This window comes from Poecilia mexicana, unplaced genomic scaffold, assembly GCF_051168715.1.
Source record: "Poecilia mexicana isolate PSO_F unplaced genomic scaffold, ASM5116871v1 scaffold_9, whole genome shotgun sequence".
Lineage (NCBI taxonomy): Eukaryota > Metazoa > Chordata > Actinopteri > Cyprinodontiformes > Poeciliidae > Poecilia > Poecilia mexicana.
The window spans coordinates 6,472,422-6,496,694 of NW_028263378.1; the positions used below are offsets into that span (position 1 = coordinate 6,472,422).

The 24,273-nt window shown below is 37.2% G+C and overlaps 2 protein-coding genes across 3 annotated transcripts; one reads left to right on the forward strand and one right to left on the reverse strand.

Moving 5' to 3' along the window:
• Positions 1 to 1,817: 1,817 nt before the first annotated feature.
• hscb (HscB mitochondrial iron-sulfur cluster cochaperone) lies at positions 1,818 to 11,476 on the reverse strand. Its single transcript, XM_014995093.2, has 6 exons — positions 11,071 to 11,476; positions 10,884 to 10,980; positions 5,305 to 5,394; positions 5,009 to 5,153; positions 2,188 to 2,235; positions 1,818 to 2,046 (listed from the first exon to the last, which is right to left on the reverse strand). Exons 1-6 carry the CDS (start codon positions 11,409 to 11,411, stop codon positions 1,952 to 1,954), a joined length of 816 nt encoding a protein of 271 aa, XP_014850579.2. The 5' UTR covers positions 11,412 to 11,476; the 3' UTR covers positions 1,818 to 1,951.
• A 98-nt stretch (positions 11,477 to 11,574) lies between these two features.
• LOC106922566 (volume-regulated anion channel subunit LRRC8A) lies at positions 11,575 to 23,710 on the forward strand. 2 transcript variants are annotated; one of them, XM_014995092.2, is made up of 4 exons: positions 11,575 to 11,665; positions 13,021 to 13,229; positions 16,548 to 18,666; positions 20,140 to 23,710. In XM_014995092.2, exons 3-4 carry the CDS (start codon positions 16,555 to 16,557, stop codon positions 20,413 to 20,415), a joined length of 2,388 nt encoding a protein of 795 aa, XP_014850578.1. In that variant the 5' UTR covers positions 11,575 to 11,665; positions 13,021 to 13,229; positions 16,548 to 16,554; the 3' UTR covers positions 20,416 to 23,710. The 2 variants fall into 2 exon arrangements, with proteins under 2 accessions (XP_014850578.1, XP_087864800.1); XM_088008674.1 differs by lacking the exon at positions 11,575 to 11,665 and having other exon boundaries at positions 11,676 to 13,229.
• The last annotated feature ends 563 nt before the right edge of the window (positions 23,711 to 24,273 follow it).

The following is a 24,273-nucleotide window of genomic DNA, read 5'->3' on the forward strand; positions in this document are numbered from 1 at the left end:
AAAACTCTTCGTGTCTTCCAGCATTTTCAGTTTGCTTATTCAGTCTGATTTATTTCAGCTGCTGAGAAAACAAAGGGCATGTTGAGTAAAAACTAAGATTGTACCAGCTGTGCCCCCATCAATCTGAATCTATAAAAAGTATCCCTTGAGTTTTTGAACAATTATACATTTTGCATTTTACTTAATGTTAATCTATTTGTAAAGCTCCATATGGATATTCTTTATAAAAAGCTGACACTTAAGTTACGGTTAATTTTCAGGAATAAATCACAAAATTTTTATTGCAAGAAAAGTAATAGTAACTCTCACCTTTTTGCAAGTTATTCCTTTTGTTTAGATGTATTAATAATACTTACAAGGCTTTTAAAACATCCTTAACAGCGGTCTAAACAACTCACTCTCATCTGTTAGTTCTATTACTTTTCTGAATGATTAAATCACTTGTAATAACCAAAACGGTTTAAAAGTTGGCATCCTGATTACCTGTGTGAAACAGGTGAAACAACCCAGTCAACCGTGACTTCAAATTCTACAGCAGCAGTTGTAATTTGTTTAGTCTGCCTGATGTTGACCTAAGTCATTCCAGAAGCTGCGAGGTGGTCCCATGTACCGAGTTCAATTGCCAAGATTTCCCATCCAAGTCAATTTCACAGCTCAGCTGTAGTGAGTTTTTCCCCATTTTGTCTCTTTCAAACTCAATTTCAAAGAGTTGTGGGAGACGGCAGCGGCCTGACTGTTGTTCGATCACATTTTCTCATTAATTTAAAGCCACCGAAGATGCCTTCCGATAACGACATGAATAATGAATAGGTCTTTTAGTCTCCTTGTGGTGGGAGAGGCCCCCGTTTAATTCACTGTCTATCCAAGAATATTAAGGTTACCGCTGCTCCGTAATTAAAAAAAGCAACACCAGAGTCAAACATATGACATTGTTGTTCCGGGCATAATAAAGAGGCAGTCAGGTTGAGTTTCCAGCAAGACGAAAACAATGTTAAACACCACCAGTGTGAAACCTTTAACCACAGAATAATATTTGATATGTAATCTAAAGGTTAACTCCAAGCTGTCAGAATATGTCAGACTTCTCATATTTCAGGAGAGTTCCTCAGATCAAAGGCCCTGATATGATTTGAGCTTCTATTTGTAGGTAATTGGGTTTTATGAGTTTTGTTCATCACTGGTATTGAAAAAAATAAGAAGAAAATTAAATGAGAGGATGGATGGATTTCTGTTTTGATGCATCTATCAGTGTGCTGCGAGCCTTAATGCACAATATAAATCCACTTCAGTTTATGAGTTCTAAATTAAGAGGATCACAGATGTTTGGGCTCATTGAGTTATCTTCATTCAGTGCGGTTCTCCTGATTATCATAGCATTAATGCTACATATGAAGGCACCATTAATAATTCAAGACCTTGTCTACCTCAATTAAGGACCTCCCTATAGTCAGGTCTAATATTCTGTTAGTGCAAAGTCTGATGCTCTCCTGCAGGACGGTTGTCAAGGTGCTATGTCTCCCCCTAAAGGTAACCCGAAGAACTAAGCAAGAGCCCTGCGTCTGCATGTGTGTGTGTGTTTCACATGATGAAACGCTGAACTGATAGGCAGGATAATCATATAAACACAGAGCAGCATTTAAATCAGCGCCAATTATAGATCTCTGTCTCATTTGATGACACATTAGGTACAAGAGGATATGATTAGGTTTGTGAAATTAGCGACATTCCAGGGAGATAATGTAGCCATGTAATTAGAGCCATGGATTTATTCTATTTTTAACTTAAAAATGACTAGTTTAGAATTAAATACACAATAATTAGGCTGAATACAATCCACTTTTATTCTGCCACAGGAAACATAAAATAATATAATGACATTAATATGCAATATTTTATGTAATTTAAAACAAAGCTTTAAAAGGGGGCATTAAACATTAAATAGAGAGAAAAATTACATAAAATCTGAAAGCTTTGCTTTCACCTTTTCTTCAATGTTTGCATAGTATTTCATTTGTGTGAGCAGTTCCTTGGCTGTGTCAAGCTTCCCTGTTCAAAAACAAAACCAGAAAGCTCAATCAATCGCTCACTCAGTAACAAAGAAGAGATTGTGCAAAGATCAAAATGCAAACAAAATATTCAAGTGCGAGGAATACATCATGTTTTCACGGGAAGATCTGATCATAATACCTTCATGAAGGGCAGCATCTATCAGCTCCGTCAAGTCTGCGAGTTTCCCTGCAGGGGAGAAGAAGACAAGTTCCAATTCTGCATGTGCTAATAAGACGAGGCATTTTCAGTCTGTTGCTTTTTATTCCTACACACCCAACAGCACACCAGCCTCCCTGCTTTATTTGAAGTAACAAACCATGTTTGTAAGAATCAAAGACAAGCGCCTTGTTAACACAGTTTAAAATATGCAGCGTAAAACTCATCGGTGGAGCAAATTGTTAAGTATATCAAATTAAAACTGCAGAATCTGTTTAAATCTGTTTAAATCTTCTTAGAAAGAATAGAATAGACTTTGATGAAGCCACTCTAACACATGAATGTTTCCTGTCTGTCAAACTGGCACAACTCAAGCCAGCTGGTGCAGTCATGGCTAGGATGTCCTGAAGTAGCTTTTTTAATTGCATGGTACGGTCTAAGCTGAGGTAACTTTTGGTTTTCCTTTGTAGGCATCACCAACAATCAGATATGGATACTTTTCAAATACAACCACGACAGAAATTTCAAGTGATTAAAACTGAAACTGAACTGTGTCGTGGTAAGAGTTGAGACACAATCATCAGCTGTGGCATGAACTTCATAATATTTACAGATGAACAGAAATGCACCAACTTTCTCGTTTCCTTGCCAACAAGCCATACGATCATGCTCCATGTCTCAAAAGAACAGAGTTTCTCTACGTTCAGATCTCCATTCAGACCAAACACCATAATTGTTCTCAGTTGTAACTCTTAGATCAATGAAAAAACTCACATTTTAAGCGCTAAGGAAACAGCCTTTTTAGTTCCTCCCCCAGGTTTATGGAGCAGCTGCTGTATGATATCAGATATGTTCATTCTATTCAGGTTTTAAAGCCTAGGCTGAACTTTTAGTTTGAATATTGAAACCAGGTAATTTTTCCTCCATTGTCTAATGGTTCACATATGGTTTCAGTTTTTTTTGCTAACAATGTATAAATCCTGTCATGTCCTTAAAGCATAGCTGTCACTTTTGAGGCACCACTGGTAGGAATAGTGCATGTATATCAGGATCAAGGGTGTGTAATTCACAGGGGTCACGTATGTCAGGAGGGGATGCAATAATTGTGTCATCACATCACCTTTTTATTGTTTTTTGTATTTTATTATATTTTTATGTATCAACTGAGTGCATAAGATTTTGATTTTAATGCTCTCAGTGCTCCCAAAGAGTGAGATAATTATTAGCTCAAATTAATCAGGAAGTAAGTCAAGCAATCAGTTTCACATTACGTTTCAAATTAAGGGCACATTTCACAACATCAGTTTCACATTCATCACATTTGGTTGATTGGATTTATTTGTTTTGTTGGTGTTCCTTAAGCAATGAATAATGCAGGATGGTTATGGACTGAAAGCAAGTACTTCTTTATTTTGTAGTCCCTTTGTTCAACTTTTGTAAAGCTCAGTTGTTTTTAACAACTACTGTACTAAAAATAATATTTATAATAATAGAATTCTCTTTTTAACAATAATAAAAGTGTCAAAATAATAAGAAACAGATTAAACAATGCAGAACTTTTCAGGTAGGGCTGCAAAAACATCAGCTTTTATTGTGTAATTTTTATTGGCTGACATGTTGCTTCTGTAATAAACTCAAATCTACAGATTATTTTTAGATGATATTGCATTTTACTCAGACTATAAGTAGGACCAGGATGTAGCACAGTGAGGCATCACCAACTGGTATGTGGGCTGCCTTTTGGAAGTTTCATTTTCCTTATTTGGCAGTCACCACCTTGATGCTTTTGAAGCCAGAAGAGACTATATTTGGAAAAGCTTTTATTGGAGCTGAAGAGTGATACTTAACACATAATTGAAGAACCATCAGAGCGCAGATCAGAAAAGGTTAGAAATGAAAATGGTTTCATCAGTGAAATGTTTGACACCCACGTGTCGATCCAACAGCAGACATGACTGAGTGATGGAGTGACGATAAGAGAGAGCAGGTCATCACATTTTTTCTTACTTGTGAAGGACATTGTTTCATTTAGGACTCCTACACACTTCTCAACACACAAATTTCCAAAGTTCTCCGTATTTCATTGCCATTTATAAAGCATAAAAATATCCAAAATTTCATTGTGGATTTATGTGGATATTTCTATAATAGCCACCTGCAATCACCACTGGATAGAAGGAATAAAGTCTGGAAATTCAACTATCTACTTTAATTTTCTGTCATGCTTAGTCATCCTTGAGAAATACTTGAATTATATTTCAGACTTTTCCAAACTGTGTGGGATTATAAACTAGTGCCGTCCAAAGCCAATCGTCATAGGCCGGCATCTTTCATGTTTTATACCATCCTATGGTTCAACACACCTGAATCAAATGGTGGTTCATTATCAGGCTCCTGCAGAAGTTGATGACATGCTGAGGAATCCTTTGAATTACTTCAGGTGGAGCAGGGCCACATTTAAAACCGGCGGGACATGCCGAGGCTTTGAGGACTGGAGTTGGACACCCCTGCTGTACACCGGTCTTGATGTTACTAAAAAGTGCTTTACAATTCCCCAGAGGAAAAGTGTTGGTAAAATTAAAACCTTAGTCCTCAAAACCACCCACTACACTGTGAGAGAGACATTTAGATCCGGCATCCCTTTTATCTCATATGTTTTGTCATTTGCTAACATCATTAGCAAGAAAATTTAACATCATTTTATATCTGAGGGATGTAAGCAGGTTACACTTTTCCTTTTAATCATGTGCTCCTTCTTGCAACTTTATGACAATCAGCAGAGCTTAGGAGTGTAAACCTCTACCTTTTGTGTCTTGGCCGATCTTATTGACTTCTTCAGGAGTCTGGGCTTCCTCCAGGGCTTCATTGATCTCCATCAACTCCATTAGGAAGTGTGAGTCAGCTACAGAGTCAGTACCCTCCTTCAGATGCATGCCCTCAAGTTCCAGCTGCAACGCACACAGGAAGTCCATCAAACTCACTGCTCTTCTAAATAAATGCTTTGTTGTAAAGTTGTAATAAACAAGCGGTGAGGCGATCAGAGCGTACGTTCATAAAATTAACTACTTATTGGAAGATGAGGAAGAGATTTACACTCACCATGTAAAGACCACGACTCAACGGCTTCAGCAAAGTCTTGTATGCTTTGTTCACGAGGGCAGACTGACTTCCTGAATACTCCTGTTCTTTCTGCAAAAGATTCAATTCAGTTCAATTAAGCAACACAAGTTATATTTAGTCATTATAAATGTTTTAAAAAATCTACATTGAATAACAGCAATTGTGCTTTTTATCTGAAATAAGCAATAATCTCAGTGCAGAGTGAAAAACATAAAACTTTGACAGAACAGAACATAAGAGCTACTTTACCACATTGCCTGATCTACACCACTGCCAAACACCAAATCCTTGGCGACACTAACAATTAGATGCATGACACACAGCGTCTTTTGTAGTCTCATGGTTTGGGGCTCTACAATGGGTGTAAGTGTGAGTTTGATATGAGATCTGTTGACATGAGATGGGGAGAAAAATATGTAGGAAATGCTTGGTAGATCTTAGCACATTTTGCAGCTATCGGGTCTGTCAGCTCGAGTGAAAATCAATAGTCTCACGCTCTGGCCCATGGGCTTGTAGCACAAATCTTTTCCAGTAGTAATAACCAATGGAGTAGGCGGCTGCCTTGTAACCTTGTAAAAGTAATGAGCTTCTTTGTGTATAGGTTTAAGACCCCAGGGGCAAGAAGATGCCTAGTTAATAAAAAAAATGATAAGAGGGGATGAGAAATAAAACAGAGTAAAGATAATATTGGACAAGTTGGGCTTTATATGTCTTTGATATGTCACCACACATTCTGCTGTTTCCTAGTTTAATTTCATGTGAGAATATAAAAGCATTTGGTCGTCTTTACCAAAAAGAAGATTATCTCCTCTCTGTCCTTGGACTTGGATTACTTTTTTAAAAACATCTGCTTACTTTTTCATATGGATATCCATAGAAAACTCTAGATAATGTAAAAATGTGCCAAAAAGAACCACTTTGTAGAAAAAGCTATTGTCAATATACATTATTCTAAAACATGAAAGAGACTGGGCAAAAATCACATCTATATAGAATATCCACAGTTAAAACCACTACTGACCAAAAAGAACACAAAAGGCCATTTTACATTCCCCACAATCTTCATGAGCCCAAAGAATTGTGGGAAAGTATTCACAAGAAAAAAGTGGAAGTTTCTGGAAAGGCCAGGTGAAACTGTGTAAGATAATAGGGCAAAAGGCATGAATAATTAAATCTGTGGATTTAGTTATCCATAACTAGGGGAGAGTCATGGATAACTAAATCAACACTTCATGAACCAGAACAAAACCTAAAGCACAAATTCTAATATCTTCAATAATTCAGTCACATTTATTTTATAAGAGTTGCTAAATGTGCCTAAAAGTGTGGCATCATTGGTTGAATTTTTAAAGATTATGCTTCTGCAAAATGATCCGTTTATTTGAATCCTTTTACACATAACGACTGCCAACAAGTGTTCAGGGCCATGTAGTTCCAGTGACACAAACAGCCAATCTCATCCTCGACATGTGACAAAACACTCCATCTAAGTAGCAGCCACCCTCAGCAAGAAAACAGCATAATGACTAATAAGGAAAATAATCAGCATGTAAATCAACAGTGACAATTGTTGATTACGTTTAATCATCTTTTCTCATTGTTTATCCAACCGTAGCATGTTGGCTTGTAAAGACTCTTTATTACAACACAAAATGGTAGGTGAAAAACTAAGATGTTGAATTTTTCTCCTTACTCTGGCAAAAGAAGGTTAAGTAAGAAATAAACACGGATAGATCTGTGTTTATTCTAGCAAAACAATCAATAGTCTTATTGCAGAGGAATTTTTAGAGGCCACATGTGAGTCAACAAATGAAGGGGTATATATCTCCGATCTGTTATAAGTCTATAATAACAGCTGGGGGAATTAGTATGTGCTACAATATAGTGTACAGACGCGCCTCTGCATTGAAAGGAGTCAGTGGAGGTGGTGGAGGCATCTGATTAGGATGCCTCCTGAGCTGCTCCTGTTGGAGGTTTTCTGGCCACGTCTCACTAGGAGGAGACCCTGGGGGCAGCCAAGAGCTCGACTATATATCCCCTTCTGGTCTGGGAACAGCTTGAGATCCAACATGTGGAGAAGGAGAGTGTTGCTGGGGAAAAGGGTGTCTGCGTTTCTTTCCTGAACCTGTTACCCCCGGAGACCTGACCTTCGATACGCAGAGGACAACAGATTTGTGCTGGACGCTCCGACAAAGGGTGATAACAGGAGAGAGAGTATATTAACACTTTGGGAACTGGACTTCATAATTATAAGAATTTTTTTGTTCATATAAAATTTATATTTTTTAATTAACCTTAAGACAAGACAGCATTATTTTATATTATCCTGCTTCTAAGTAACAAAGTATCCTCACCTCTTTGATGTTAGCTGTGAATAATTGCATACAATCCTTGAACAAAGATCAAATAGTAATTAAAGACTATTAAATCCAAATAATCCCATTCCAGTTTCATCAGAGCTCCTACTTGGCAGCACAAAGCTTAATTAAATCTAAATAAGACATTTTCTGTAAAACATGAACAATGCTAAACGAAGCATTTTTGTAAAGAAAAATTAATTAATAGATCTGAAAATGCTTACCCTACAAGTTAACTTGGGTGATGACTTTAAGCATATTTGAGTCTTTCTTTATGATTTGTTTTTTAAATTATTTCTCAAAGAGTCTTATAGAAATAAGAGCTGTCTTGTTATTGCTCTTACATGTTATATAAAGATTTGTAATGATGCCATTTTATAGAAAACATTAAGTCTTAAGACTGTGTCGATACAATGTCCTGCAAAATTATTCATAACCTTTAATTTTTCCACATTTTGTCATGTTACAACCACAAACTTCACTGGATTTTATTTAGACTTAATGTTGTTGACCAAAACAAAACACTGCATAACAGTTAAGTATGCATGCTTTTTTTTTATGGCAGTGTGTGCTTTTATTTAGTCCACCTAAGTCAACAACATGTAGCTGGGATTAAAATGCAAGTTGTTTTGTAGGTATCTACCAGCTTTCCTCAACCAGCAATGATTTCTTTTTTCTCACTCTTCTTTGCAAAGCAGCCAAAGTTCAATCAGATTGGACATCGGTAAACAGGAATCTGCAAACCTAACAACACATTTTCAATTGGATTTAAGTGTGGACTTTGACTGCACCATTCTAACACAGACATATGCTATGATCAAAACAACTGCACTGTAGCTATGGCTGCCGGAAAGTGAACATGCTCTCTTGTCTCAAGCCTTTTACAGCCTATAAGAAATGCTCTGAGAGAGGGATTGCTGTCCACTGTCACTACATGGTCATCAGGAGCAGGAGGGAGAAAACGTGTTTTACTAATTTGAGTAATAAACTGACCTTGACTGCATTGTTTGATAACTAGAATCTGACTTTGAATCCATCTGAATGACATATACAGAAACGACGCATTTCTGTATATAAATTGATGGGTTATTTTGATGAAGTGCCTTGTGATGTGAATGGGTGCTGTGCAAATAAGCTGAACTGGAATGGCGGTAACATGACCAAATGTAAAAAGATTGAAGACGCATACATATTTTTGCCAGGCTTTGTATATTTTCACTCTCTGTGTTCAAATTGAGGGTTATGGAAATGATTTTAGCAATTTATCTGCTGTGTGCTTTTTTTGGTAATGCTCTGCAATAGACCATCTTCAAATCGCGCCCCTTTCAAATGATGCCCACTTAAAGTTAAACCCCTCTCAGAAGACAGAGCTCTTTTCTTAGAAGAGTCTTTTAAGCTGTTCAGATGCTCTAGTTCTAAAATAATATTATATTTTTGCCTACTGAGTATATTTTTCTCACTTGTCCAAGCAGACCTTCTAGCAGCTCTTTTGAATAATGTGAGCCAATATTTTGCTCTTTAAATTATTCAAGTGAATCGGCTATAACCACCGATCTACTCTAACAGGAGGAGTAAAACAAGGAATGAAATCAAAGTACAATGGGAAAACCGTTGTAGAGACCATTTTTCTTTTGTTTTTGTTGTTTAATTTTTGATGCCATGGATCATTCTCTACATAGTTTATTTTTTAACTTATTACAGGCAACACTGTCTTTTTAGGTACATTATTTCGATAGATAGTAGATAGTCATGTAACCGTTTATTTATTTATTCTATTTAGTATTTTACAGTCCTGCCTTGCATATTATTAGGAATATATTTTATCTGTGAGCCTATCCATCAAAGTCTGCAGACGTTGATAACACAGGTCTACAGTTGAACTGATATGCAAATCAGTCATATACATTATGGGCTGCACTGCTCAGTATTCAGATTGCTATACCACCAGTCTATGGAGTAAGCAATTAACAACATTTTCTTTTTTTACAAACATGTCCAGTCAACAGGTATTGTGAATGCTATGGTGTAGGAACTGTAAGAAGATACACCAAAGTCATGGAGTCCAGTTCGTCATCAAGTCAGAGGGCTTTTCCACTGTTATTAAGTAATCTGGGTAGATTTTTTTGTAGCCTGCAAAATGATGGTAGAACTTTTGCCTTGCAGCAAGAAGGTCTTTTGAAGGTCGTTTGAATCCTGACCTGGGGTCTTTCTGCTTGGACTGTGTTCTTAGGTGTGAATGAGTGTGAGGTTGTTTGTCCTCAGCCCCGTCCCCACTCTCATGACACTTGCACTTGGATGGACGCGTTAAATTTGATGATCTCCAGTCCAAAATATAGATTACTTTGATTTTCAGATCCTAATGTGGATATACAACATTGAACAGAGATATTTAAGACTACTGTAGCCTCCGATTTTTTTCTTAAGACACAAAAAGAAATATTCAATGTTTTTTCTCATGTTTGACCTTGGGGCCAATTCAGACAAGCATGAAAACCACACTTTATGGAGTATTTAAACCAGGACTGAGTTATCCATTAAAAAAACTACACAGTAAATAAATAATTCAGTTGCAAAAGTCGAGGCTCACCAATGGAAAAAAATGGTGCCGCACCATTTTTTATTCCTAAACAGAACCATTATGTATGTTAAATTCCATATTGTATGTGTGTTTCCCAGTGTTTTGCATGTTATTAGTCCAACTTAACATTGCCAACGATGATGTCATAAAATTGGATTGTTCTTGAGAGGTTGTCTCTAACCTCGCTCTGCATTTAAGTGATAATCTCCTCCCACACTGGGTTTATTTAATTAGGTCATAGCAAAAGATTAAATCGTTTTACGATAGACTGTAGAGCAAGAAATATAAAAAATAATGACAAAACAAATACCCAAGCAATACTTTGTGATGTTAGGATATAATGAAGTGACTGATATTGGTACAATGATATTATTATAAAACATATTTGCTTCTCATTCTATTTATTAACATTTAATTTAAAACATGTTGTTGACATTACTTATATTTTGGATATTTTTGCTATAAAATAGAGTTATTGCCTAAGTATATTAAACTGGCCAACAGGAAAACAGAACAAGTAACACTGGAGTGCTGAGCTTTCCTGAGCCACAGGGTGACTCACACAGGAAAGCCTCTCTCTGACTCAGCTGATCTCCCTGCACCTTACAAGATCATCTGCCTACCACAGATTTCTGGCTGAAGTTGTCTGGATGAAGAGTCCGCTGAAGCTGCAAGTATCTTTTCTGGAGCTTATGTGTGTCCAATGTGAATGTGTAGTCACTGCAAGAAAGGAAACAGCTGGTGAACTTAAATATTTTTGCTGACAGACTGACAGAGACACAATCAAGTAGGACAAATAGTTACACTGACCAGTCCAGGATCTTGAAGTAGGACGCCCCTTCCTCTGGGGGTTGGATTGCTTTGCATGAGTCGCAAAAGAAAGAAGGAGTTCTGTCAAGAAGTTGTTTGCAGTTCCAGCAGTTAAGTTTAGCTTCGCTTGTGGAATAACTCCTCGACGAAAAGACCTTATTGGTGCGGTAACCTGGTCCTCCAAAGTTCGCATCCCTGTGTTCAGTGTCCTTTTTGTGGAATGTTGACATGCAGTGATGTGAACATGTAACAGTTTTAGGAGCGGCGTGTCGGTTCGGCATCAGGCAGCGTGCCGCCCGGAGCGAAGACGAAACCCGCAGCAGACAGTTAGTGTGAAACATCCTATTGGCTGCTATGATGTCAACCAAAAGTAATAAAAAGCTCTGGATCAAAACAAATATCTCTCTGTCAGCGAAAAGCAGAAGAAGACGGTTTCTTCTTCGAAATCGGTTGCACACCACAGCGCCACCGCTCGCTTCAGTCACGAAAGTTGCAAAGATGCCTTGGACGATGGCTAACTAGCAAGCGCATATTTAGTCAGCAATAAATAGTATTAAAATTTAACGTTCGGTTCGAATGCGGATCACCATTCAAAGTAAGTTACAGATTCCAACCGCTTCATTTTAGGATTAAAAGTCCACCTTTCCTATGAGCTAAAGCGATTGTCAGAATGCAAACTTCCGATTGTAGAAACAGAAGGAGCTGCTAGCATATAGCTTATGAGCTAGTGGCTGGGATAGCTTTGCTTGCTAATGTATTTTAATTGCAAATATGTTTTTTTTTTTTCTTTGATCTTTGCAAAAAGTAAATCTCTTGCAGGTCAGGTGTTTTTTTTCTTTATCAGATACCGGTGAGATTTTAATGTCGCATAATTTCATCGAATAATTCCAAAAGAAAAGTCACCTGCCTCTAACTTTCTGTAAATAACTGGATCAACTACTTTGGCGAAAAGTTAAAGGAATTTGTTTTACCGTCTGTCGTCAGTTGTGTTCTTTGGCAAGGTAGTACGTTAAAAGTTAAAGATGACTGGAATATCTCGTTTCAATATGAAGTAAATATTGAACCAACAACAGTCCCGTAATTATTTTTGCAGGAGGTTTTTGGAGTGCATTGAACAGAAAACTACAAATTTGGCACAAGAATTGAGCTGATCAACATTAATGAGGAATTAAGTGCATTGTTCAGTATAGATTCTAGTTATACTGAAACTAGAATCTATACAAGTCTCTCCCAGAGACTACTCGCATGAAGCCATGAAAGACGCTCCTGTAAATGAAGAAACTACATTAAAACACTGGTAAAATTAGTAAGCAGTGTGTTCTGCTTGCATTGCCGTAGGTATTTACACAATTTCGTAGATCGCGGAAAAAGTTTGTTGACTTGATTGATAATATGTCAATAGTAAATTACGAGACGGTATTGAAATTTGTCATTCCAGTCCGCTTTTATCCACATCATAAACGGTGTCCGTTCATTTTCTTTTGATAATTTCTTTCTGAAGTCCATGTAGTGTTTTCAAACAACCTGTGGCAACCTTAGACAATACAATTAAATACCTCAGATGGAGGAAATTAATTTAAACATACACACATGTACATCCTCCAAAGAACTCTGATTGACTGCCTTTTGATGTCACCAAAGGGTAGGATGAGAAGAGAAATAATGTGATTATATAAGGATTTCCACCAAAATAGCAAAAATAAATAGAAAAATAAACTTCAGCTTGCTTTATTTGTTTTATTTATTTATACTTTGTGAGTTTGATTGAGATAAAAAAAAAAAAACACCTGGCTCATAACATTAAAATAAGAACCTGTATAGTTGCTCTCTTCAAAGCATCATATATGCTTGAATACATTTCTTTGTCAGATCTGTTGAGCCTTACCATGTTCACATAAAATAGAAAATAGCAGGAACCACATTTTCATCCCCTAAATGTCTTCTGTTCAGGTCTCCCGTTGAACTGGCATGGCGATGAAAAAGGAAATGGCCCATGAAGACTGTTGGCTGCTGAGAGAGTGGCTGCTTCACCCGGGACATCATCAGGGGCTGGAGCTCAGATAACGCCTCCGAACTGGCCAGTGTTTTATTATCTTGGTGGACCTGGTGCTGCTTAATCTATCCACCCATCCAAGTTGCTGCATCTGAGATGCTGTTAGGTGAGTAAAAGTTCCTCAGCACTGAAGCCAGGGTGTGCTTGCTTTTTTGGCAAAAGATCACACTAGGCGCCTCGGCTCCTCGACTATACAGTTTCCTGACAAAGTACAAGCAGTGACGAATGCCAGCCCCTATTCTTGTTGTGTGTGTGTGTGTGTGTGTGTGTGTGTGTGTGTGTGTGTGTGTGTGTGTGTGTGTGTGTGTGTGTGTGTGTGTGTGTGTGTGTGTGGGGGAGGTGGGAGTTCAAGGGGTGATGGCAGAGTATTCCGGAGAGACAGTGGATGGAGACAGAAGCATCCGTAAGGTAAACAGGATCTTCTCCTGAAGGTCGAGGGAGGTGCTTCTCAAGGCCCCCACAGACAATACTCTGGGTATTATTAACGGAAATGGCTAAGAATAGAGAGGAGGGGAGCGAGGTGGCTCCTCTGGTGCTCGCGTTGTTTGGGTTAAACACGCCAAAACGGAATGTCTTCTTAGAAGAAGGCCTTCTTTAGCGTGCATGTTGGGTGTGGTGCAGTCACACGAGGCGAGAGGTTGATCCGAAGGGCTGGATCAGGCTTTCATGGACAGCGGAGACAAAGGACGGTAGCTACGGAGAGTTCTGCTCTTCTTTTTAAATGGCTTTGTTGGGCTTCACAGTTTGGATTTGTAAGTAATTCTGTTTTTCATCTCCATCTAAGACAGTTTTGCATTTCATCTATGTCTTGTCAGCATTTTGCTACTTTTGAGTTGGGCATATTTCACGTCTGCGCTTAGCGTGTGGATTAAATTTGCATGCAGCAAGGATTTATTCCTGCTTAGCAGTGGATTAAAACCTTTCTATTAGGTGGGGTTAGTTCGTTTCACATGTGCAGCATCAGTTGTGATGTAATGTTTGCATAATTATGTAAGAGGAATGACAGATCAGTGAGTAACATAATTTAGAAAAAAAAAACATTGTAAGGCTTGTTTTAGGGTAATCCAGAAACCTGGCTCCAGTGATAGCGCCTCAAATGCTAAAGGTTACAGAAAAAGTTAGAAGCAACAAATGGCGGATAAAAAAGAGAAAGGTTTGAAAAATATTATCACCACTGATGCCACTATTGCAATATTCTTTAAGTACAAAGCAGTTATTTCATATTAATCAAAATAGTGTTTCTCTTATCTGTGTGATTTTGATAAAGAAGACATTATCACATTATTGTCCTACAAAAAGAATAATCTTGATTTCGTTTTCTTTTTTGGGATGATGCGGGGACTGGGTTGATATGGAAGCCATAATTATTTAAAACCATCAATCGTTTAATGTAAAAAAAAAATGCATTTTCATTTTGTCCTCCAAGAACTGACTTGCCTTGAAAATCAAAATATTGCCTGATACCTTCTTCTTAAATCTTCCCTTAACTGAAAAAAACTGACAATTGTTTTTTTTTTTTTATTTAATTGCAGAATGTTATATAAAAAATAAATTAAATTAAATCAGCAATGTAGAGTGATTAGACAATTTCTAGAAAACAAATTGAAATACGTGAATCTTAAAAAGTGATAATTACAATTGTTGAACTGTGCTGTAACATTACAATAATACTAATATTCCAGCTGTATAATTTTCCTTATTATGCAGCCCTGCGACAGGCTTCCACTCAGGTGTAATAAAAACTGCAACAGGTGAAGATTTAACAATTTGTCATAATGGGAGGACGGCTCTAAACCGCTCCATGTGGATAAATGTGATGAATAATCATGATCAGACCTCTGTTTAACTACCATAATGAGCAGAGTAATGGAGCTGCTTAATATCTGTGTTCAACATCAGTGCTAAATACTTACATTAACGGAGCAACATGCAAGCTTTATTGTTCAGTTTTATGTTGAAAATGTTTATCACTCATTTCTTTAGCTGCAGAACAAGCAAAGTACCTGCACTGCTGTTGGTTATAGTTAAGTTCCACATTGCCTGTGAAATGCTGTTGCAACATTTTACTAAATCTTTAACTTGCATAAAGGGAATTCAAAGCATACATAAAGGGTTATAGCTTTTTTTTTCATTTTGTAAAATATTTCTGAATGCATGGTAAGTTTTTCTGTATGTTTTCTTCACTGCATGCTGTCATTATGCTAACCTGTTTGCATAATGCTAATATATAACCAATCTTTTCATTTTTTTACTTTCTTGCTGATCATAATTATCATGTATTTTTGTTTTTTTTGTTGATTTTTTTTTAAATAAAATACTCTGGTGTTTTTATAACATTCTGACCAGTCAGACTGCTCTGAAACTCTAGCGGGCACAGGCTGTTTTCGTAGCTTTAATTTATATGGAAAGCACCAATCTCTGAGCCTGTAATTTGTTCCAATCGCTTTTCTTAATGTAGACGGGTCATTATCTTTAATAAATAATTGTAGAATTCAAAACAAATTGACATTTATATTTTATGAATGAATGCTTTGACATTTGATGTAACATTTAGATGTTCTTCTGTTTCCCTTTGTTGCTAGATAAATCATATCTTATTAATTGGTGCTTAAATCAATAAAAGTGTAGCTCACTCAGTTAATTGAAACACTGATTGATTGAAACTGAAACATTATACAACAACACACACACACACACACACACACACCTATATATATATATTATATATATATATATATATATATATATATATATATATATATATATATATATATATATATATATATATATATATATATATATATATGTTTGTTTTTTTTGTTTTTCTCATGCTTTGTTCCATTATTTTAGAAACCTTTAAGCCTTGTTGTGTCTGGAAGTGGGTTATGTAGAGTGGTTGTGAAAAGAAAGTCTGCCTCCTGAAAAATTCATGGTTTTATTTTTTTTTTAAATACATTTTTAGTGCAGAATCTCCTTTGTCAGAAACAATGACCAACTCTCAAACCGATGGTTCATGAGTGACTTTATCACTGTAATATTCATAAAAGCAATGCACATTACTTTTTAAAATATGAACCAACCTTGAATTGCTTGTGTTTCACCTTTAAGTGCCTCATTTCAGAAGGTACTCTCAAATAAGCCTTCAAAGTAAAACACGGCATGGATGTAAAATAATTCAACCTATGATATAAACCATATTTGTTCAAAAGGTAATTTATGAGATCATTAATACAATAAGCTCTAGAATCAAAGATGGGTACTTTCTGATATGAATGCTCGACTCTATTTTTGGATTTTTGGAAGGGTTAAATTTTGGGAGGTATTAAATTGCCAGTTTAATTTTGTTGTTTTTGTCAGAACTGAAAAAAAAGGAATTGTTTCCTGCAGACCAGTGACATTAACTCTTTCTTTTTCCCTCTCACAGATGAGCCATGATCCCCATCACTGAGCTGCGGTACTTTGTGGACACACAGCCAGCTTACCGCATCCTGAAACCATGGTGGGATGTGTTCACCGACTACATCTCCATTGTTATGCTCATGATTTCGGTGTTTGGCGGCACACTTCAGATCACCCAGGACAAAATGATCTGCCTTCCCTGCAAATGGATCGTCAATGAAACCTGTAAAAAGAACTTCAGCTCCACCATGTCCACATCCTTCCTATTGGAACCGAAAGGGATCCAGTACAATCTGGACCGCCATCAGTACAATTACGTTGATGCAGTGTGCTATGAAAATAAGTTGCACTGGTTTGCCAAGTACTTTCCCTATTTGGTATTACTCCACACTCTTATTTTTCTAGCCTGTAGCAACTTTTGGTTTAAATTTCCTCGGACTAGCTCCAAACTAGAACACTTTGTATCCATCTTGCTTAAATGTTTTGACTCTCCATGGACAACAAGGGCACTGTCGGAGACGGTGGTCGAAGAAAGCGATCCCAAACCAATGAAGATGAATGGATCGTTTGACCACAAGGCGTCTGTGATAAGTGAGGATGTTGAAGCAAGCGTTCCAATGATTCAGAAAACAAAGACGCGTTTTGAGCAAGGCATCGTTGATAGGACTGAAACGGGAGTTTTGGACAAGAAAGAAGGAGAACAGGCAAAAGCCCTGTTTGAAAAAGTAAAGAAGTTCCGTATCCACGTGGAAGAAGGAGACATCGTGTACAGATTATACATTCGCCAGACTATCATCAAAGTAATCAAGTTCATTTTAATAATCTGCTACACGGGGTATTATGTTCAAGACATTCAGTTTAATGTGGACTGCTCTGTGAATATAGAAAACCTGACTGGTTACAGAGTGTACCACTGTGCTCATCCACTGGCGACACTTTTTAAAATCTTGGCGTGTTTCTACATTTGCTTAGTGGTCGTGTATGGACTTATCTGCATGTACACACTCTGCTGGATGCTGCGGCGCTCTCTGAAGAAGTACTCCTTCGAATCTATCAGGGAAGAGAGCAGTTACAGCGATATACCCGACGTGAAGAATGACTTTGCATTTATGTTGCACATGATAGACCAGTATGATCCTCTGTACTCCAAACGTTTCGCTGTGTTCCTCTCAGAAGTCAGTGAAAATAAGCTGAGACAGCTCAACCTGAACAATGAGTGGACGCTTGACAAGCTCAGGCAGAGGATAACCAAGAACTCTCAGGAGAAGTTGGAGTTGCACCTGTTCATGCTGAGCGGCATTCCAGATACGGTGTTCGATCTGATGGAGTTGGAGGTTCTCAAACTGGAGCTTATCCCAGATGTTACCATCCCACCAATCATTGCGCAGCTCGTCAACCTCAGAGAGATGTGGCTCTATCACACTCCAGCCAAAATCGAAGCTCCCGCCTTGGCTTTTTTGCGAGAGAACCTCAAGTCTCTTCACATCAAGTTCACCGACATTAAAGAAATTCCTTTATGGATTTACAGTTTAAAGAACCTCAGTGAGCTTCATCTCACAGGGAACCTGAGTGCTGAGAACAACCGTTACATTGTCATCGATGGGCTCCGCGAGCTCAAGAGGCTCAAAGTTCTCCGCCTGAAGAGCAACCTCACCAAGCTACCTCAAGTTGTGACCGACGTGGGTTTACACCTCCAGAAGCTCTCTATCAACAATGAAGGCACCAAGCTAATGGTGCTGAACAGCCTGAAGAAGATGGTGAACCTCACCGAGCTGGAGCTCATTCGCTGTGACCTGGAGCGCATCCCACACTCCATCTTCAGTTTGCACAACCTACAGGAGATTGATCTGAAGGACAACAACCTAAAGACCATCGAGGAGATAATCAGCTTCCAGCACCTTCATCGGCTGGTGTGCTTAAAGCTCTGGTACAACCAGATCGCCTACATTCCCATTCAGATTGGCACTCTGACCAACCTGGAGAAGCTGCATCTGAACAGAAACAAGATTGAGAAGATTCCCAGCCAGCTGTTTTATTGCCGGAAGCTACGAGTCTTGGACTTGAGCCACAACAACTTGACATACATTCCAACAGACATTGGTTACCTTCAGAATCTACAGTACATGGCAGTGACAGCCAACCGGGTGAGTTGTTGAAATTCACTCTTCTTTGTTCCAACTGCTTCGCAAAAGTATGCACTCCTCATTTCGTAACAGGACCACAAATGTATTCGATTTGAGATTTTATCAAAGCAATGGCACAGGAAGCTTATTTTTCACATTTCAGCAAGAATTTATAAGAGCATTATGTGCGGAAAAAAAACATAAAACAAACTTTATTGGAAAGTAATGAAATGCTGAAATGCAGACTTAAAATTAATGATGTCCCGGTCAATAATTATTGCAGGTTACTCTTATGGGGTTTTAGCCGTGAGGTAAAGGAACTCAAAAAATACATGTATTTTACTGGGATTTTATGTAATAGACTGACATAAAGTAGTGGGGAGCAAAATCAGTTTACTGAAAGTTTGCTTCAAATTAAAGAAGCATAAAAACTGAAAGTAGGCTTGAACCAAAAGACCTGAGAGATCTGGAGGGTTAATACGACAAGTCTCGAATATATTTTGATGCTGAGTTATTGAGTGATTTATAAACCAGCAAAATAAAACTTAATGTCTCAGCTACAGGGGATATTTTCTATTTTAGGTACTTGTGATGACATGGGTAGCGGCATTCTAGATCAGATTGATATTTTTTTTTTTAGGCAGACCACTGAAGATACTGTTTCCGTAAACAATGTGACTAAACATAAACACATATGCTTTTCAACTTCTTGTAAGTAATCCTGGAAATATCCTTCAGGTGATAGAAGACTGACTTTTTAAATGCCTTTAAGTGTCTCTAATGGTTCAGATCTGAGTCCATCACTACACCCTGATTTTGGGCCTGATCTGTAGTTTCTAGCTGTAATAATTGAAATCGTCACTCTTAATCACTCCACCTTTGGTTCAAAAATAATTACTTAACTTTTGGTTTTATTCAGCAGAAGAATGTTGTACCACATCCAGTCATTGATTTGTTTTTTTGCATCTACTCAATGAATGCTTGAATGGGTTCATAGTCACCCTGTGACATTGTGATTTAGAGCTAGGCATCATCTGCATATTTATGGTAACTTATCTTGCTATGTATTTAATATCTACACACAGCAGTGTGTAGATATTAAATAGGAGGGGTCCTAAGATTGATCCTGGGGGACCCCGCATGTGATTTGTAACAACTCCGATGAAAAGTTACTTAGTGACACAAGGAATACCTTGTTTTTTTTTAAGTAAAACTTGAACTAGGCCTGTACCTTGCCAGGAAGTCCAACCCATTTTTTAAGTCTCCCCACTACTTTATGTCGGTCTATTACATAAAATCCCAGTAAAATACATTGAGGTTTATGTTTAAAATGTGACAGAATGTGGAGACGTTCAATGAATGGTAAAACTTTTACAAGATGTTCCATTTTATATTATTGTATATTACATATGTTAAGCTTTAGTGCCTTCATTTAATGATTTTCTTCTCTTTTTTTTGTCCCCAATGCAACTCTCCACACTCTGTAAAATAAAGATCGAAACATTGCCGAATGAGCTGTTCCACTGCAAAAAGCTTCGCACCTTGAACCTGGGGAACAACTGCCTCCAGTCCCTCCCATCGCGTTTCGGAGAGCTGACCGCACTGACTCAGCTGGAGCTCAGAGGAAACCGTCTGGAGTGTTTGCCTGTGGAGCTGGGAGAGTGCAGACTGCTGAAGAGAAGTGGTCTTGTGGTCGAAGAGGACCTCTTCAACACGCTGCCCACAGAGGCTAAGGAGCAATTGTGGAAAGCTGACAAAGAACAAGCATGAACTCGTTTGTGAGGAAACCAAACGATGCCTCGTGCTTTGGTCAGGATACAGAGTGGAAGCCCATGGTGTCCCTGAGGCACAAAGAAACAGGATGTGACCGCTTCAGTGTTCTGCCAGTAAAGTTAGGTATTAAACCAGTGCCAGTTTAGCAGAGCAAATGCTGACTCTGGCATCTGCTGCTTGTTTTTTTATTTCTCTTTTGTAAAACCTCCGAGGCCAGTGCCATTATGATCTCGATCTTTTGTTTACAGTATTATTTTGTGGTATTAATGGTTTAGAGGAAAAAACTGTAAAAAGAAAACTACTGGCCAACTGAACATATGTGGGCTGCTCTGAATTCCAAAATAGTTCCCTATTTATACTTTTCTTTTGAAAATATCATGTTTACTCTTGGGGGTTTATATGAACAACCAAAGCTAAATTGCCAACCTTACAAAGTAAACACTTTTCTACAAGGTGTAGCAGCGTATCCCTTGTACAACACTAATGTTAGCCTAATTACGACATGGATCAAAGTGTTTCTGCTCTGCATTGTGGGCCCTGGTTCTCAGATACCTGTGCTGACTTGGTTGGTAAAGTCTTGAAAATATGATATGAAACACATTAGAGGTAACTGAAAGTGCTGTAGTCAGAGATATAAAGTTGTCTTTAGGGAAATTTTGGTGGCATTACTGCAGCAAAATGACTGCATGGTCAGACTTGGATTGAGGTTTGAAAATACTTTGGATTTTTGACCTCATTCTGAAGCTATTTGTGTCCTTATCCTCAAGTTTAAGGATAAATCTTTCCACAAAATGTTACTTAAAGAGGCATCATTAAGGAATGTTTTGTACAACTAAGACTCAGGGCCTGTTGGGGGTTTTTTAGGTGGAGTGGATCAAATTCTGTTCGGTGTGCTGTGTTTGAAATTAAAGAAGAAAAGAAAAAGAAAATTTAGAATGTAAGTAGATTTTGAACAAAAGTTGTTTAAAAATTTGTGACTTTTGAAGTCGGATTTAGTGGAGAGAATGAGAACATTTATCTTACTTGCTGCAGCTGCTGATAACATTTTAGAGAAGAAGCTTGGATTATTTAATCAGGGTGACTTGTGTCCAGTAGGAATAGTAGTAGTCTTGTAATCTAAAAGTTGTGGGTTTGATTCCAGGATGTGCGATTTTTTTAAAAGGCACTTAACCACAAACACTTTGAGTCGTAGGTATAACTTGAAAAGCGCTGCATAAATTCAATCCAATTATAGTTAAGCTAACATCCATCAGGGCTGGGCCAAGGAAACATTTTGGGAAGATAAATATATTTTTAGCAGTGTATAATGATATTTTAACCTTTGCACATTGTCACTTTTGTGAAAAACTTCCTTTACGTAAAAAGAAAAACATTGCTTCAAATTAATTAGTAAAGAAATTGTAGGATTATCTGTCTTAACAGTTAGGGTTTGTCTTTGTTGTGTGGTTTGGTGTTACATAGGCATCTACAGCAGGTCTGACTCTTGAAGAGTCAGCTCCTAGGACTGACTCTTGAAAGCTTTTCTGTACCTTGATACCGTCACACAGGCCCAGTCCTAATTCATACAGTTAGAAATTTTGTTTTATGTCATCCTTGAGTCCAAATATTCATCTTTAGTCGTCAGCACTCCATATCATTTCTTATAGAAGGAGATACGCCTGCCCTTTGTGTTGCTCTTCTGTGTAACTCATGTCATTTTTACTCATTCAACTATTACTACATTTGGCACCAGTAGTTACTTTTGCAGCTAAGCTAGACATTTCATAATATTGCATTCTTGCTTTGTTACAATACCGGTCATAACTTTATTTTCATATAAGCTGACAAGTAAAGGTTTGGAAATCTAACTTGAGTTTGTTGACCTAAAATGTGCTAAATTCATTTATTGTTCACTTTTTTTTCTGTCACATGGATCTCATGTTTATGTACCCAATTATGTTGTTTTAATTTAAAGGGTTTTTTTCCTCAACTGTTTTAAGTGTTCAAATTGAAGTAAAAATGTTTTTTTTATGTTTGAAGGTCACTTTTCTAGGGTTTCTAATATTAAAACAAGAAAAAAACCTTTGTTGCTATTTGGTGTTTCATGAAGTGAAGCAGTCAGGGAAGACGGTGAAAAAACACTCAGACAAATAGAAGTCTACAATATTTCAACTCTGCTGAGAAGTATGAAACATATTTTAAGCCATGTGCATCTAATTCAGTAGCATGTGTAGTTATGATAAATTGTGCAATATTGCCTTCATTTAAACTAAATGTGGGTTTTACAGGTGTGAGGGCATCAGCATCCTTTTTGATGCACTGTTTTTTTTTGGGGGGGGGTGGGGGGGTTGTTTTTTACAAGGATTTAAAATATTGTAGGTGAAGTAGGTCATTTAAAATTATGTTTTTCTGGAGAATGCTTTTGCGCTCTAGCACCTTTTCCCACAATGTTACATTTTGCAAATGCAATAATGGCACAAAACTAACATATACGAGATGTATTGTACGTGTTGTTTGTCTTGCTGTTGGGTGATTGCATACAGGAAAACAAAGTGTGTAAATTAGGATTCATTACCTTTAAAACTTACAAAACGTGTTGGACATAGTCCTCTCACTAAGACAATCAACATTTTTGACCAAGTGTAAAATAAAAAGTGAAATTGTTGTGAGTTAACATTTCCCATAGTTTGCTTGGAAAGTTGTGCATAGACCATGTTTGTCTCATTCTCTTTTTTTAAACTTTTTGTAACTTTTCTTCTATTATGTCAGGTATTATATTGAAATAGTTTCTCAGGAATCCAGCTAGAAATCTTCTATTGGTTGCCTATTGTTTTTTGTTTTGTTTTTTGTTCACTTTTTGTAATGCACATGGTTTTTGTTTAGATCTAAACTGCTATGAACATTTTGTGTGCTATTTTCATTATTTTTTAAAGATGTTTTGAAAAAATAAAACCCTTGGCTTAATAACAAAATTTTTACCATTGATCATGTATAAATTAGCTACTTTTTAGATGTGTTGTATTACAAAGGACAAGTATGTGTGTTTGAATTATAGGGCTTTCTCCTGTTGTTCATGATAGTTTTTTTTGTGGGTACAAAAATCATTAGTGTTTCTCTTTTCCAATAAGGTGTGCTCATTAAGTTTTATTGAGTAACTTTTTGTTGCCAAAACATGAAGAAAAAAAAGAATCTTGAATATTTTTTGCAACACTATTATTATTCATGCTATAGTGTCTTGCTGTTTTATTTAAACTTGCTTCTCGTTTTCTTGTGTACCACCCAGAACAACAAAATAAACTAGGTTGAAAGAAAATTGTCTGATCTTTCATTTCTGGTACAAATTGTTCTTCATTGTGTTTATGTATTAACATTAACACAAATAAATCATTTCTTTCTGAAAGTGAAAACCCAGGACTTGCACATAGTTACCCCAGAACTTCCTCAGGATTTTCATTTATCCTGGTTTCTGAAACTGGACTGATTGATCTGAAAGGTTAAGAAAACAAAAGCAGATATTTAATGTATTTGGTGGTAAAACATTCAGTAATATAAAAACTAATAAAAGTATTTTCAGAGCTACAGGGATCTAGTTTAAGGACTTTAGAGTTGGGGGTTTGTCCTCTATATTCCTAACCTTAATAAGAATGTGAGCAGCTGTATTCTGGACCAGCTGAAGGAGTCACATTTTTTAGACAGACCTGCGAGGATGAGTTGCTCAAGATCCTGTTGGGACATCTTAATAATACTAATTTTCACACACATTGTGAACATTTGATTGTTTTCTTTTGATATAAACCAACAAAATAACCCAACGAAAAAAAATGTTTTGAGTTAGCTGTAAACGGATGCATTTTCACAGAACTAAAATTTTACTCA

Coding starts and splice junctions, on each gene's coding strand:
- hscb (XM_014995093.2), bottom strand. CDS start 11,411: ATGTTTCACACTAACTGTCTGCTGCGGGTTTCGTCTTCGCTCCGGGCG. Junction 5,154..5,304: donor TGAGTCGTGGTCTTTACATG/GTGAGTGTAAAT, acceptor TGTGCGTTGCAG/CTGGAACTTGAGGGCATGCA. Junction 2,047..2,187: donor AGATGCTGCCCTTCATGAAG/GTATTATGATCA, acceptor GTTTTTGAACAG/GGAAGCTTGACACAGCCAAG.
- LOC106922566 (XM_014995092.2), top strand. CDS start 16,555: ATGATCCCCATCACTGAGCTGCGGTACTTTGTGGACACACAGCCAGCT. Junction 18,667..20,139: donor TGGCAGTGACAGCCAACCGG/GTGAGTTGTTGA, acceptor TGTAAAATAAAG/ATCGAAACATTGCCGAATGA.